This window comes from Capsella rubella, unplaced genomic scaffold (genome assembly GCF_000375325.1).
Source record: "Capsella rubella cultivar Monte Gargano unplaced genomic scaffold, Caprub1_0 scaffold_6, whole genome shotgun sequence".
Classification (NCBI taxonomy): domain Eukaryota; kingdom Viridiplantae; phylum Streptophyta; class Magnoliopsida; order Brassicales; family Brassicaceae; genus Capsella; species Capsella rubella.
Window position 1 is genome coordinate 2264758 of NW_006238918.1, and position 15716 is coordinate 2280473.

General features: G+C 38.1%; 5 protein-coding genes across 5 annotated transcripts; 4 read left to right on the forward strand and 1 right to left on the reverse strand.

Moving 5' to 3' along the window:
• The first annotated feature begins 9 nt into the window (after nucleotides 1-9).
• LOC111830200 lies at nucleotides 10-2040 on the forward strand. Its single transcript, XM_023781743.1, has 3 exons — nucleotides 10-115; nucleotides 1091-1311; nucleotides 1411-2040. The coding sequence occupies exons 1-3, from the start codon at nucleotides 10-12 to the stop codon at nucleotides 2038-2040; spliced, it is 957 nt and encodes a 318-aa protein (XP_023637511.1).
• Nucleotides 2041-2548: 508 nt separating this feature from the next.
• Nucleotides 2549-4772, forward strand: LOC17881715 (protein IQ-DOMAIN 14). Its single transcript, XM_006287821.2, has 2 exons — nucleotides 2549-3099; nucleotides 3827-4772. The coding sequence occupies exons 1-2, from the start codon at nucleotides 2734-2736 to the stop codon at nucleotides 4667-4669; spliced, it is 1209 nt and encodes a 402-aa protein (XP_006287883.1). The 5' UTR covers nucleotides 2549-2733; the 3' UTR covers nucleotides 4670-4772.
• A 146-nt stretch (nucleotides 4773-4918) lies between these two features.
• LOC17883815 (RHOMBOID-like protein 3) lies at nucleotides 4919-6696 on the reverse strand. Its single transcript, XM_006288029.2, has 5 exons — nucleotides 6281-6696; nucleotides 5867-6030; nucleotides 5594-5757; nucleotides 5264-5514; nucleotides 4919-5185 (listed from the first exon to the last, which is right to left on the reverse strand). The coding sequence occupies exons 1-5, from the start codon at nucleotides 6625-6627 to the stop codon at nucleotides 5071-5073; spliced, it is 1041 nt and encodes a 346-aa protein (XP_006288091.1). The 5' UTR covers nucleotides 6628-6696; the 3' UTR covers nucleotides 4919-5070.
• Nucleotides 6697-8360: 1664 nt separating this feature from the next.
• On the forward strand, nucleotides 8361-11284 carry LOC17881788 (homeobox-leucine zipper protein ANTHOCYANINLESS 2). The gene is made up of 7 exons (XM_023780491.1): nucleotides 8361-8463; nucleotides 9041-9551; nucleotides 9628-9702; nucleotides 9785-9994; nucleotides 10071-10230; nucleotides 10329-10696; nucleotides 10779-11284. Exons 2-7 carry the CDS (start codon nucleotides 9048-9050, stop codon nucleotides 11094-11096), a joined length of 1635 nt encoding a protein of 544 aa, XP_023636259.1. The 5' UTR covers nucleotides 8361-8463; nucleotides 9041-9047; the 3' UTR covers nucleotides 11097-11284.
• A 194-nt stretch (nucleotides 11285-11478) lies between these two features.
• On the forward strand, nucleotides 11479-14548 carry LOC17881093 (E3 ubiquitin-protein ligase XBAT33). Its single transcript, XM_006287467.2, has 10 exons — nucleotides 11479-11884; nucleotides 11974-12033; nucleotides 12300-12371; nucleotides 12463-12629; nucleotides 12722-12882; nucleotides 12966-13024; nucleotides 13118-13164; nucleotides 13284-13427; nucleotides 13523-13611; nucleotides 13690-14548. The coding sequence occupies exons 1-10, from the start codon at nucleotides 11708-11710 to the stop codon at nucleotides 14259-14261; spliced, it is 1548 nt and encodes a 515-aa protein (XP_006287529.1). The 5' UTR covers nucleotides 11479-11707; the 3' UTR covers nucleotides 14262-14548.
• Nucleotides 14549-15716: the final 1168 nt, after the last annotated feature.

Consider the following 15716-nt stretch of genomic DNA (forward strand, 5'->3'; position numbering starts at 1 on the left):
AGACTCAAGATGTTTATACCCGAGGCGGTCCAAGGCAACCAAGTGGGTTTTATTAAGGGGCGTCTTCTTTGTGAAAATGTTCTCCTTGCTTCTGAGTTGGTTGAAAACTTCCATGTGGAGGGAGAGGTAACTAGAGGTTGCTTACAGATAGACCTCACAAAAGCTTATGATAACATCAATTGGACCTTTCTCATCAACATTCTCAAAGCCCTTAATCTTCCTCAAGTGTTTATAAACTGGATTTCTGTGTGCATTTCTACTCCTTCGTATAGCATTGCTTTCAATGGTGAGCTGATTGGTTATTTTCTGGGGAAAAAGGGCATTCGACAGGGGGATCCTATGTCTTCCCACCTCTTTGTCCTGGTCATGGATATCCTGGCTAGGTCTCTGGATGCTGGAGCAGCGGCCAATAAATTCACCCCTCACCCGAAATGCTTTGCCCCTCTTGTTACCCACTTGAGTTTTGCTGATGATGTGCTTATCTTCTTCGATGGCTCTGCTCCTTCCCTTCAAGGCATTCTTGGCATTTTAGACGAGTTTAAGAAGGGCTCTGGACTGGGAATTAATCGCCTCAAAACTGCCCTAATGATTGATGGAGGGGATTTTGATTTCTGCAAAGGCCTATCTGAAACCTATGGAGTGTCCCATGGTTCCCTCCCTGTCCGCTACTTGGGAGTTCCTCTCATGTCCCAAAAAATGAAAAGACAAGACTACCAGCCTTTGATCGACAAGATTAACAGCAGGTTTACCTCTTGCACTGCTAGGCACCTCTCCTTTGCAGGTCGCCTTCAGCTTCTCAAGTCAGTCATTTACTCCACAATAAACTTCTGGATTTCTGTCTTTCTTTTCCCAAACCAATGTCTCCAAAGATTAGAACAGATGTGTAATGCCTTCTTATGGAAGGGTGCTCCAAATTCTGCAAGAGGAGCTAAGATATCTTGGGAAACTGTATGCTCTCCTAGAGAGTGTGGTGGGCTTGGGTTAAAGCGTCTCTCGGATTGGAATAAGGTTTTAGCCTTGAAGCTTATTTGGCTTCTCTTCTCTGCAGCTGGTTCATTATGGGTTTCCTGGGTGAGACACAACCTCATCAGGAACAGAAACTTCTGGGGAATCAACCCAGCTAACTCGGGCAGTTGGATATGGAAGAAACTGTGTAAGCTCAGACCCTTGGCCAGACCCTTTCTGGTCTGCCAGGTTGGTTCGGGAATCACTGCCAGCTTTTGGCATGATGATTGGACTGGCCTTGGCCCCCTCATTGATCTAACTGGTCCCCTTGGTCCGCAAACTTCAGGTCTCCCCATTAAGGCAGTGGTTAGGGATGTTATAAGAGACCGGACTTGGTGGATTTCTAGGAGCAGATCTAGGAACCAAATTATAACTATGTTAAAGGAGGCCTTGCCAAATCCAGAGAGCTTGATTGAGTGTACGCATGATGATTCCTACCAATGGAAGCTGGATAATCATGCTCCCTCAAACGTCTTCTCTGCTGCAAAAACTTGGCTGTCCTTGCATCCTCATGGCCCTCATGTCTCTTGGCATAAAATGGTATGGTTTAAAGACAGGATCCCTAAGCATGCTTTTATTACCTGGGTGGTGGCCTGGAACCGCCTTCACACCAGAGACATGTTAACGAGTTGGGGGATGCCTATTTCTCCCCTTTGTCCTCTTTGTAACACTCATAACGAGTCCAGGGACCATCTCTTCTTTTGTTGCGAGTTCAGTTCCCCAATCTGGTCCTTTTTCACCACTACAATCAGCGTGTCCCCCCCCTCGCTGTTCATGGATTGTCTCCTCTGGCTTCATAATGCTTCAAGAGACAAGAATATTGCTCTCATCCTTAAATTAACCTTCCAAGCTTCTGTTTATCTCATTTGGAAGGAGAGAAACTCGCGTATTCACACTGGTATCTCAAAACCCTCTGGCATCATCATAAGAGAGATTCAAGCGACAATCCGGGCTCGCCTTGATCCCCTTTCGAGGACTCAGCGGATTGTTCTGCCAGCTTTGTCTCTGCTTGGCACTTGGTTCTCTCTCTTTTAACCTTCCTCCCCTCCTTGTTGTATCCTCCTTATCGCAGGTCTTGCCTCCCATGGAGTGCCGTTGCTTGTAAGTTTGTGGTGGGATCGGTTGGTCTGTTTACTCCCCATCCTGTCTCTGCTTCTTTTTCTGGTTTCTCGGGTCCTTTCTTCCTTTTCTCCTTCTTTCATCTCCTTTCTTCCTCCTTTTCCTTTCTCAGGACTACGTTCCTTGGTTGTGGTCTTTTGACCTTGTAAAGTGGGGCTTGTATGCCTTTGTGGGCCTTTGTGGCTGTGTATGTTTTTTGGGCCTGCGTGCCATTGGCCTACGGGCTTGTAAGGTGTTTGCTTCTTAATGAGAAAAAAAAAAAAAAAAAAAAAAAAAAGTATAATGATGTTGGTTTGATGATTAAACTTTCATCCAAACCAAACGAAAGAGACTTGGTTGAGTAAACCGGAGTCATAGACCTATTGACTTGCATTGACGCCGAGTCAAAAGTATGCGCATATTTCGACGCGTGTAACAAACGCGCATGACCTAAAGGTCCGTGTTAAAAGCTAACTCTATATAATTGCATTACACAACTGACAACACTCAGCTTTGGCTTCTCCATTCCCATTTGTCTTTGTTCCTTTTTTTTCTATACTCAAAACAAAGCAAAAGACCCACAGCCTTAGAAAATTCAGACATACGTTCAGTTGAGGCAATGAAGTGAGTATGGGTTTCTTCGGAAGACTGTTTGGGAGCAAGAAGCAAGAGAAATCAGCACCGAGCAGACGAAGATGGAGCTTCACTACCAACTCCTCACATCCGAGGAATGGTAGTTCGTCTTCTCATCAAAGCAAGAGACGTGGGGATGATGAAGACAGCTCAGACGCCGATAAGCATGCGATAGCCGTCGCGGCTGCTACAGCTGCGGTGGCCGAGGCAGCACTGGCTGCTGCTCGTGCGGCGGCTGAAGTCGTGAGACTCACCAATGGCGGTAGAAACTCTTCGGTGTCTCAAACATGTCGGAGTAATCGTCGGTGGACTCAAGAGTATAGAGCGGCGAGGAAGATTCAATCCGCTTTTCGTGGCTACTTGGTGAGTTTATTACTTACTTCTTTAAATTTAATCTTTAAACTCAAATTAAAAAAAAAAAACTCACAAATATTTATTGAGCCAAGTGTTGGAATAGCTAGCTGTCTGATGTTGATTTTTTTCTAGTTAGCCAAAAATTAATGGAAAATAGAAACAATGAGCATAATTTGTATTCTTTGTATTGGTCCCCGGAACAAGACTATGAAAGGAGACAAATGAAATGAATAATGAAACCAAGAAACTTGTTACGAACCGATACGATCCTCTCTACCGACACTATTTAATGGTCTAGATAAAAATTCTCATTTCTGGTCCCAGAAAATATGCATATATCATCTCAAACCAAATCGTACCTAACTGGATTTAGCTTTAGTGCACAAAATTCAGAATCTTAAGAATAAATTGTTACATTAAACCTAGTAAGCAACACGTAATAATGAGAAGATGTCACGTTTCCTTTTCCCTTTTTTATTTTATTTATTGAGTTTCTGAAAACTCCTAAATGTATTTTACTGAAAAAACTCAAAAAGTGAAACTACAGATTGGTTTTAATTAATTTTATTTTCAAACACATAATATAGACAGAGATTCTCTAATCAGATTATTGCTTCGGATATATAAACAAATTAGGTTTGTACCATTTAGAAGAAAATGATATTAGTTGGGGAAACTATAAGTAGTATTTTGTGGATTTGAATTAGGTGTGTAATAGAAAATGTTATTAATTCAGGCGAGGAGGGCGTTGAGAGCATTGAAGGCGTTAGTGAAGCTTCAAGCATTAGTGAAGGGACACATAGTAAGGAAACAAACGGCTGATATGCTGCGTCGGATGCAAACGCTGGTTCGGCTCCAAGCTCGAGCTCGAGCCTCGCGTTCTTCACACGTTTCTGACTCATTCCACTCGTCAACGTTAATGGTCCCATCATCTTCCCCACAAGCTTTACACGCACGACGCGTTTCAGAGGCTGAATACAGCAAAGTCATTGCCATGGACCACAATCACCACCGCTCACCGATGGGTTCGAGCCGGTTATTAGACCAATGGAGGACAGATGAGACTCTATGGAACGCACCACAGTACAATGAAGATGATGACAAGATCCTAGAAGTCGACACTTGGAAGCCTCACTTAAGGGAGTCACCCAGGAAAAGAGGATCCCTTATGGTTCCAACAAGCGTGGAGAGCAGTCCACAGTTAAGGTCTAGAACAGGAAGCAGCAGTGGCGGTTCAAGGAGAAAAACTCCCTTCACGCCTACGAGAAGCGAGTACGAGTACTACTCTGGGTATCACCCTAACTACATGGCTAACACTGAGTCTTACAGAGCAAAAGTCCGGTCACAAAGCGCACCAAGACAGAGGCTACAAGAGTTGTCTTCAGAGAGTGGCTACAAGAGGTCTATACATGGTCAGTATTACTACTACGCAGCAGCTGCAGAGCGATCTTTCGATCAGCGTTCGGATAACGGGATCTCGGGTTACAGAGGAGTTTCTGATGGGTTAGATCGAAACCAGAGCGAGAAAACGAAGATGTATACTTCGTTTTTCAATTCTAATCCTCTTTTCTTTCAATAGTCGAAAGGATGCGAAAGGTGAGTGGAATGTGTAAACTTAGATTTCGACACACGAGTACAAAACTGACACTGATCAATCTGTGTTATGTATTTTCATTTGACTAGATCCAACGGTACAGAACTTGTACCAACAAAGCTATAAGGTCCACACTTGTCTGATTATAAAACTTCAATAATTTGAAGTGATGTCAAGTCAAGACGTGGGAGTCACCACTTAAAGCAATGTAATTGATTGATATAACCCTTCCTATTAAACAAACTATTCTTCCGGTAAAAAATCTCAATAAAAGTCACACACACATAAAGAAGAATTCACACAATATACTGAAACACTAAAAAATGAGATGATAAAGGTTGTCTCTATATAAGCATTTACAAAGTAAAAACATGTTGCTTTACTTATCAAATATCATCACAACGCCATTTTGAGGTGGGAACACAGCGCAGGTAGCGACACCAGTGGCAGTGATCATTGCCGTTTTCTCCTCGGAATAGCATCACCAGCGCCACCACGAACCTGTACCAACCCCACAAATATTTAGTATAACATTGGACATTTTCAACATTGAAATGACAGAGTGGCTGCAAAACTTACCCTGCAACCAATAGAGCGAGAGATAGGAGCCACAATAAGTATTGGTAAGGCTTGTACTTGTATCTCAGAGGTGTGCCTTGTGGCATGTGATCTCTTGCTAACCACTTGAACTGGGGACGAGCTAAGAGAATGAAACCGAGGAGAAACCCCGTCATAAATCCACCCACATGAGCAAAGTTGTCAACATGGGGCAGAATCCCAATTGCCAAGTTTATCAATATGACAAACACAAGTGTCAGGAGTGCAGCAACCTGCACCAGAATAGCCAAAGTCAAATTCTTCAGATCATAAACAGCAAGGCATGAGCAAGAACCAACAATGATATATTACCTTATTGGAGTAGATAGTCCAGTTGGTGAAAAGTTCAGAAAGCATTGAACCAAGGAGGCCAAAAAGAGCACCAGAAGCTCCAACAGAGATACTGTTTCTGATAAACAACGAGGACAGTATGCTCCCTCCAATTCCTGATAACAGGTAAATAACTCCGATTCTAACTGCAAAAAACCAAGATTCAGATTTCTAAACAATAGAATTACATTAAGACTAGAGATTTTCTGAAAGTTTATAAAATCTTGTAAGGGTAAATCAACAAGGAATGCATACCAAAACCAAACTGCTGCTCGAGGCGGATACCGATGAAGATGAGGCTTAGCATATTAGCTGCAAGATGTATAACACCGGCGTGTAACCATATACATGTCAGGAGACGCCAACCTTCCTTCTTCTCCACAACTTTGCTCCACTCAAGTGCTCCTAACTTCTCCAATCTTCATAAGTATTATATATATCATCAACCAAACATAATCAAGTCAAAAGTTTTGTCTCTTAAATTCACATAACTAAATCACTTACATCTCAAATTTCAACACCTAACTAAATCAATGATACTAGGATGACATAGTAACCGACACAAATAAAATAAAAAATCTGAAACAGAACATGAAAAACGTAGTAATACACACACGAACCCTAAATCATCGAGAACCAAATAAAAAAAAAAATTGGGATGAAACGTACGTGTTAGAAGACGGACCAAAGAGAGGATTACTCCGGAGAGGCTCGAAGGAGAGTCTCCCAAGGAACTTGGCAACACAGTGGCCTCTGAGACGGTGAGACTCGAAATGCTCTGGACAGTTATTAACGAACATCGCGACGACGAAGAGCGCAACGTTAGCCGCAACGAACACCGGAACAAGCCACGACGTCCACTGCGAAGACAACGCGTTATCGCCAAATTCAGTAGACGATGCCAAAGCTACCGGCATAGGCGGTGGCCCGATTCGATTCCGATCACCGCCTCTGCTTCCGATCCCTCGATCTTTCGCCGACATTCGGTTCTCCAGATCATCATCTCCGACAGCCATGATTAGTGATCTCTCTCTGTCTCTCTTCTCTGTAATTTGTTTATTGTTTTGATATTGAAGGGCGGTAAGAAAGAAGAGTTAAAAAAAAGGAAACCTTAATTTGAGAGTGGGTGACAAAAGTGGGTTTCTATTAACTAATTAAATAGTTACACGTGTCAATGTCCGTTTTTTCTTTTTGTGGTACGTGTGTATCGGTGTCTATTGTGCAGTGTATCATAACGGACCTAACGTGCGCTGGATTCCCTAAATTGCTTTGTCACGCGAAAGCTGTGATGTGACATCATAATATGAGTATTTTTTCTTTTTGATAAAACAAAATATGAGTATTTTGTTTTCTTCTTTTTGTTTTTAAAAAATATTTTTTTACTCTTTGTTTCGTTTTTCTTTAGACTTCTTAAGAGAAAAAGGTTTCCAGTCGATCGTTTTGGAAATTAAAGTGTTTATTACGAATATTCGACACATTGTTTTAAATTTTTGTTAATAACTTTTTAAGAGAAAAAAGATTTCCACTCAAGCTGATTGGGATCATATTTTACATTTATATAAGATTTTATATTATTAATCAACAAATCAACGAGTACTTTATTTGTAGGTTGACATAAAATATTTATAGAGATACCATGTACGATGATTCTAGGGCTGCCAAATGGTTAACACAAAATATTAAATTAAAAGAGTTTGATGAACATTCAACTTATTTTTCACTACTTGAGATGAAATAGTTGAAAAATGATTCATCTTATTTAACTCTAAAAACTAAAATATTTAACAAATTTATGCAAAGTGTTCAACTCGTTTAAATATATATATATATATATATATATATATATATATTTTTTTTTTGCAGATGAATGATTTGAATATTGGTTGAATATACAAAATTTTCACATTAACATTTCAACAAATTTAATTTTAAAGGAACCATTTTGTAGCTTAAGCAAGTCAAGAGCATTTTCAAACTACTTCTACATTTTCTTTCTTCAGAAAGTAAATTGGGGTTTTCTTCAACCCTACTCCATTTCGGTGTTAAAAATGAAAATGTTCGAATAGTGCACAATATAAATTGAGATATCCAAGATAATTATGTTTTGAAGACACAAACAGAAATGAGGTGAAGTAATTTGATTTATAAATTTGATTTTGGAAATGAATATGAAGATGGGTGGGAGTTTGATTTGCTTAGGGTCCATCACATCATAGGTTATGTGTATTGGGCAGTTGTGGTTTTTGCACGACATATTGACACGACTGATTTAGTACCTACAAAATACTCATAATGCCATATGTAGGATATGCTGTCAGAATTTGTAAGTGAAAGCTATCCTTCTAATTGATGTGTAAAAGACACGAGAGCCAGAAGGGATAACCTCCTTCCAAGAGTTTCCAGATTCCATCGTTAGCTTCGTCTTGCCTTTCGGTCAATATATAATATATAATTGGCTGTTACAAACGCACCCCCGATAAATCATGTTACACTCGTTCATTAACTATTATTAAATAATTACATTATTATTATATCATATTTTTAAAATAATAATCATTAACTATAAAAGAAGAAAAAGTTCATTTGGTGGGGAATCCAATTTTACCATAAATATTGATGACCATTTGTCTCAATTTTGTCAAAAAAATATGAATCTCGTGAATGTGTCATTTAATAAGATAATAAAATATGTTTAATTAATTTTATAACCGTCCGCAATTAATTTTTATTACTTTTGTGTGTTGTCGTTTATATATATGTAATGGTCTCGGAGATTACTCAGTCACTCATGCAATTGCTGAAACTTCAGATCTACAGATTCATTGTTGGAGGAGTTCTGTGAAAACTTCAAGGTACAATTTTTAAAAATCTTCAACTAAAGTTTCGAGTCTTTTCAATAGGGTCTTCCGATTGCTATAAAAATTTAACCAACTATTTGTGATCCATTGATTAGATATCCACCATATTTCAGATCTTATGCTTGTATCTTGATTACTATAGATGCTTCAAATAGCATAACAATATGTTTCTAGGATTTTATTCTTTGTAAGAAAAATTAATGTGTATACTTATTTATATATCCCTTTAATAGTAGAGAATACTTCATTGAAGTTTCATATCTACATATTCTTCATTTGAGGAGTTCATTGAAATCATCAAGGTAGGTACAATTTATTAAATCTTTGACTATAGTTTCAAGTCTTTTCAATTTAGGTTCAATGATTATGAATTTTTTATTTATTTTGATCTACTGACCGGTTATTTGTGATTTTAAGCGAAATCAAATATTGAATTTCATCTTAGCTACTATATATCTTTAAAATGGCATATCAAAATGTTATTGCATGTTTTGGAATAACAATTTTTATGAGAAGGGAAAATAGGAAAACCTATTGTTTAACTAATTTTTTTCTTGTAATGGATTCAAAGGTGAAATATGTACCATTATCATCATCAAATGAGGATCTTTCTACAACAACATAATGATTTGTTGAGGGCAGAGAACATGGCCATGGTTCAGGCCTTAAACTCTTCATCTCCATCTATCTGTTTATCTTGTGATGGGCCCATCGTTTCAACTGAAGAAAGTGAACTATCATTGGAGAATGCTCTTCTCCGGTCAGAGATTGATACATTGACTTGCTTTATAATGAGGTTAAGTTCATTTAGAAGCCTTTATCCTACAGTTGGTGCATCTATGTCGAAATGGCATTACGCAGTGGCAGTTATGACTTCACTTTCACTCAAAGAAGTTGTTTCTCTTTCGAGACAAGGAACTCCGATGTGGACAAGTAACGAGAGACTAAATCTTGACGAGTATTACTCTATATGTTTTCCTTGGTTTGCAAGAAATGCACCTGGGTTTGTACATGAGGTCTCAAGAGCTTCTGCATTGGTCCCCTTCGATGCTTCGTTGCTTGTGGAAAATCTTACGAATCATGTAAGTATGATCAGCTACATGAAATCATCATACTATCTAATTTTCCTTTTCTTTATCATCTTCTTTGTTTATTTAGGTGAATTGGCAAAAAATCTTTCCATCAATCATCGCCGATGTGTCTATGGAATCTCACCATCGATTATTTCAATTGGTACTAAACATTTAACTTTTTTTTTTTTTTTATAATTTTAGGAATTCACAATTAATGATCATTTATATCTGTATTATTGTAGCTTAATGTGGATTTTATGCCACAAATCTCTCCGTTAATTCAAACTCGAAATGTGAAGCTTCTTCGACGCTCAATGCATATTGAGAATGATACATGGGTTATCGCATATATCTCTATGTATTTTAGCTCATATGAACGACACTCACGCCCCAATTTCATGAGATTTCCTTCTGGATATCTTGTCCAGCGTGTAGCCAACGGTATCTCCAAGGTATATTTCAGTTTTCATAAGTCTCGTTACATGTAATGTTTAGCTTCAATATATATGACTTAATTATTATTTGTAGGTCACTGTTCTCGACCACTGGGTTTATAAGGAAGAAGAAGTCAGAAACATTTTCATATCAAATTCAGCGTTTGGTGCATATAGATGGCTTGCTGCTCTTCAAAAGCATTGCTACAACATTTGGTCTATTTCGATTTCTTCACTTGGTCACCAAATTCAAAGTATTAATTTTTTATTTTTTATTTTGATTTTCTTCTTATTTTATGCTTAGCAATTTTAGCTAAGTTCTTACACTAACCATGTGTTTTATCGCTTGTAGTATTCGGCCCGATATGTCATACGAACTTGCTTAACCTATCTACATCTATGGTTTACGCATTTTGTACGGGAGTTTGCGGGACACCAAGACAAAAGTGGAAGCGCCTCGGTACAATTGGATCTTCGGTCAGTAAGATTAGAATGTTCAACCGAGAAAGTCGAGACATGAAAGGGATCCCTTGCGTTTTCATTAGTGCTACTGGTATGACAAGAATGCAAGCTACACCAGAAGTCATTTTTGGGTTAATCAACCGTGCGAAAAAACAAGATATATGGAAACATCTGAACTCTGTTAGAGATATGAAAGAGCTTATCCGTATCAAAAGATCTCCAAGTCCAGGAAATGAAGTTTCTGTTTTCAGCATTGAGGTATGTAACCAGTTTCATACGATTTAGTTGTCTAGTTATTGAGCATTTACTTATAAATAGAGTTTACTTAATTATATTACAGTGGACTAGTTCTACAGAGTGGTATATGATTCAAGAAACATACTTGGACGCATCAGGGGCAATGATAATCTACGCTTGCATAGAAGCACCATATTTTACGGCTGTAATAAACGGTGGAGACTTGTCCGACATCAAACTTTTGCCTTGCGGATTCACGATGATGCCACATGGATTACAAGGAAGTCTCGTGTCGGCTGCATATCAAGTAAAGACCTACCAAACCAGTGTCACAAACTCGGAAGAGTTGATGAGCTATATTAAGAGTATGGTCACTGATACTCTAGGAAACGTCCGAAATGCGTTTTCCACCTATCGTTAAAGCTTTATAGCTTCTTAAGTTCTTTATTATGTTTTATTGATGTTAATTTCGTTTCAAGAGTTTGGGATTTGGTATTTGAACTTTATTTCTATAAACTATGTTATGTCTATCTTTAAAAAGATAGCAAATAAATGGTGGTCATGTTCTTTCTTTTCTCTAATCTTAGAATTTGATGTATTTTTATATGATCGATCATTAAACACCATATGTAGCTCCATATTTCTTTCTTTTATATATTTAAGAAGGAAGCAAAAAGTGGAAGATGAATCACGAAGACGCCACGTGGATAAGTGGGACAAGTGAAAGTGGAGATTGAGGGGTAAAATAGTAAATTGAAGTTAAATGTTTCGCCTGCATCTTCCTTGTCTTTCTTTTTGTCTCATACAGACAAAATTAGAGAGAGAGAGAGAGTTCGCGTGCTGTTTCAGTATTTCTATATCTAAATATCAAATCGCAGATTCTTTCATCCCTGTGTATCTTTCCACGACGGTTGACCTAATTTATCGTCACATCCAATTGGATTTGAGGTTTTGAGACTAGAGGGATTAGATTCTCATCTGTTGAAAGAAGAAGCTAGATAGATATAGAAAAAGAGAAAGAGAGCTAGATAGATGGGGAATTCATTTGGGTGCTCGGCGTCCGGCGAGAGATTGGTGTCGGCGGCGAGAGATGGGGATTTCGTGGAGGCGAAGATGCTTCTTGATTGTAATCCTTGTCTCGCCAAGTATTCTACTTTCGGTGGTCTCAATTCTCCTTTGCATTTCGCAGCTGCCAAAGGCCATAACGAGGTTCCTTTGTTTTTCAATCTTTACTTTGGTCTAAATCTTTCTTCTTTTTTCAGATGTTAAGTTTTCGTTTTTTTCCCTTGTCATGTTAGATCGTCGGGCTGTTGCTCGAGAATGGAGCTGATGTGAATTCCAGAAATTATTGCGGCCAGGTATTCGAGATTCAACTTGTTTTTTTTCGGATTTGTAAACTGTTTAGCTCATTCTCTGCTGATTCATCGATTCAAGTTCGATTCTTTCCACTAGAATTAGGGATTTGTATGAATAGTGAAATGTGAAATCTTTGGCTAAGTTTGAGCTACTAGGCTAAGTAATCCAACTTTTCTAATTACACGAGTTTACGGATACTAATTCGAGTCCTTCAGTGAATCCTCTAAAAGCTAAGAATATGCTCAGTTGGTTACTGATTCTGTTTCAGACGGCATTGATGCAAGCTTGTAGATACGGACATTGGGAAGTTGTGCAGACTCTTCTGCTTTTCCGATGCAATGTGAGTTGTTTTCATCACTAGTTGTTAGACTTAGTTTCAGTTTTTTTATTATTTCTTATTGACCTCTTATATAAATCTTTCTTTTCTCAAGGTTACTAGAGCTGATTATTTAGCTGGAAGAACAGCGCTTCATTTCGCTGCTGTGAATGGTCATGCCAGATGTATTAGACTTGTCTTGGCTGACTTTGTACCCAGTGATAAACTTAACTCACTTCCTGATACTGGTGTGGTCACTGCGAAAAACAAATCCGAGCAAAGGTTTTTGTTTGGAATCTATCTTTCTTCTATGTTTGTAAGGTTTGGTTAATTGCATGGTTAGCTCCAACAAAAGTAATTGTTTTATGGTGCAGCGCATTGTCTAAATTTGTGAATAAGGCAGCTGATGGTGGAATCACTGCTCTTCACATGGCTGCCTTGAATGGATTATTTGACTGTGTGCAGCTTTTGCTTGATCTTGAAGCAAATGTTTCCGCTGTGACATTTCATTATGGAACATCTATGGATATGATTGGTCTCAGCTCTCAATCCGCCATTTATTTTCTTGCCTATAAGATTATTTTTATAATAGTCTTGAACTCTTCTGTTTCGTTTCAGGAGCTGGAAGCACGCCTTTACACTATGCCGCTTGTGGTGGGAATCTGAAATGTTGTCAGGTACTAACAATATTACTAAGCTCACTTTTTTTGCTTTGGTATTGTGGAGACAAAAGAGTTGTGAGAATCTTCATTTTCTTTGTTTCTCAATAGATTCTTCTTGCAAGAGGTGCAAGAAAGATGACATTGAACTGCAACGGGTAAGTTATTCCATCACAATCTTCTAATGTTTCATTTCATGTTCAGAACCAGTTTCAGGGAAATGTTTGACGTTGTTAAGATATAAACTTTTTTTTTTCTTTCAAAAAAATGTTTGTAGGTGGCTACCTATTGACATAGCACGGATGTGGAGCCGTCATTGGTTAGAACCGTTGCTTTCGCCAATATCGGATGTTGTCATTCCAGCGTTTCCTCATTCCAAGTACTTATCATTGCCCCTTTTGAGTATACTCAACATCGCAAGGTAATGAAGAAACCCCCATCTGAGTTTTAAGAACAAAACTCTGGCTTCAATGTGACTCAGGTGGTTTCTCTTCTTGTATGACTATTTACTTGCAGAGAGTTCGGGTTGCAGTCTGCAACCATTGCAGATGAGGTTGATATCTGTGCGGTTTGCCTGGAAAGAACATGCACAGTTGCTGCTGAAGGTTCGGTTTAAATTTTTGTCATACCCTTTTAGACATGTTTATTAAAGTCCTCTAAAAGTTGAGGGTTTTGTGTTTCAGGTTGTGAGCATCAGCTATGTGTGAGATGTGCGTTATACCTCTGCTCTTCGAGCAATGTTCCCTCGGTTACAGTTGACCCGCCTGGGTCAATCCCTTGCCCTCTTTGTAGACACGGGATTGTCTCGTTTAAACGGCTCCCAAGCTCCCTAAACAGAGAAATGAAGTTACCTATGTCACTCGGGTTCTGTGCACCATGTATGCTTCACACGGGAGACACAACAGATCAATCATCACCGACATGCCCAACAACAACAGAACAGCGTAGCAGCAAGACGAGGGCAGCTTCGGTTTCGTCTGATATGTTCTGTCCGGTAACGTGTAGCCCATTCCCTTCAGTCAACATTCCGATGTGCACCTGCAACGAAGGAACATGTCCAAACTTTGAGACACATGGAACAGCAGAGAGGCATAGCGAAGAACAGGGCGAATCGTCTCCTTCAAGAACAGCAAGTGAGCAGGAGAAGATAGAAGAAGGGCAAAGGCTTGGGAAGACAACAACTTGTTCAAGCATGTTCTGGGGAAGAAGAAGCTGCAGCAGAGAGAACCAATGCAACTCCGAGATCAATGCTTGACGTGATCATAAACAAACATTATTCCAATGTACAGAGAGAGAGAGAGCATATGTCTCCATCATCATTTCTTACTTTTAAAAATGGGATGAGCCACACAGAGTCTTCTTCTTCTTTTTAGGTTTGTTTCGAGTTTGGAGAGGCTGCAGTTATCAAATTATGGTGGAAAGATATGTAATTATCACCATAATGATGGGGTCATTTTGCAAAATCTTTGTATTCATAGACCCATCTGTTATTTGTTGTAACATATATTGTTGAAATATCGAACGTTTCCTTGTGATTTTCAACCCAAAGAATAACAAGTCAAACAAACAACTTCAACAATATAAAAAAAAATCTGACAACACAAGTCTACGTCGGTTTCATCTGCTAATAACTAAAATATAATACTCATACATTATTACTTTAGTTTTCTCTTAAATAAATAAGAAAAAAAGGGAAGAAGAAGAAATCAAAAGAAAAACAAGTTAATGTATAACCCAACTCAATGAATCGGACCCAAAGTGGGTTTGGTTTCAGTGATGCGCCCATTTCGAAAACATTGCCAAATTCGGCTTTTGCTACGTCGGTATCTTTCGTTTGCAGAGAGCTCTCGTCTGCATGAGTTTAATTTCAAATCACATTTCCATTTTTATAAATTTCTGTATAAAGCCATCATCTAATAACATAATAGCAGGCGCCAGGCAGCTCCACTTTTTTTTTTGTTGTGTCTGACCATATTATTATGGTCTGAGTTCGAGCCGTAATGAATTAACTGCAAGTTATGTGGTCCACTTACCCTTATAATCAAACCTTTCTCACTTATTATAATTTCTGCAAGAAAAATTAAAGTTTTCTTTTTTCTTTAAGGTTGATTTTTCAAACAATTTCTGCAAGAAAACAAAGTAAATTTTCATTTTAGTAATAATCTAATCAGGTATGTATCATAATGAGTTTAGTAATAATCTAATCAGGCAAGTATTTGTAATGTGTTTAGAATATGGAAACAGATCCCAAAGGGAAAAAGCTTATACATTCCTAAAAGGGAAAGAAGACATGTGGGAACTCTCTGCTGCTCTCTTTCTTCTCCTTCTCTTATATATATACTAGGTAATGTCCCGCGCATATGCGCGGGTTGTTGTATATTTATTTAATTATTTTAATTTATTTATTATTTATAAAAAAATAGATTAAATAAATTTTAATGCTTATGACATTTTTACATGTTATTTATTTAAATCATACAATAGAAGCATACATTCATATCTTTTGAATTTATTCGTTGATTAATTGTTGAATTAATCAATTTTGATAGTAATTTTCTTTAGTACTTTTAAGTATTTTTTGATAAAAAAATAATATTGTTAATGATAAAAATAGGAATGATATTGGGAGAATTTAAAAAATACCCCTTTAAAAATATCACTTTTTAAATTTACTCCCTTTTCAAACTTTATCAAAACAACCACTAAAAAT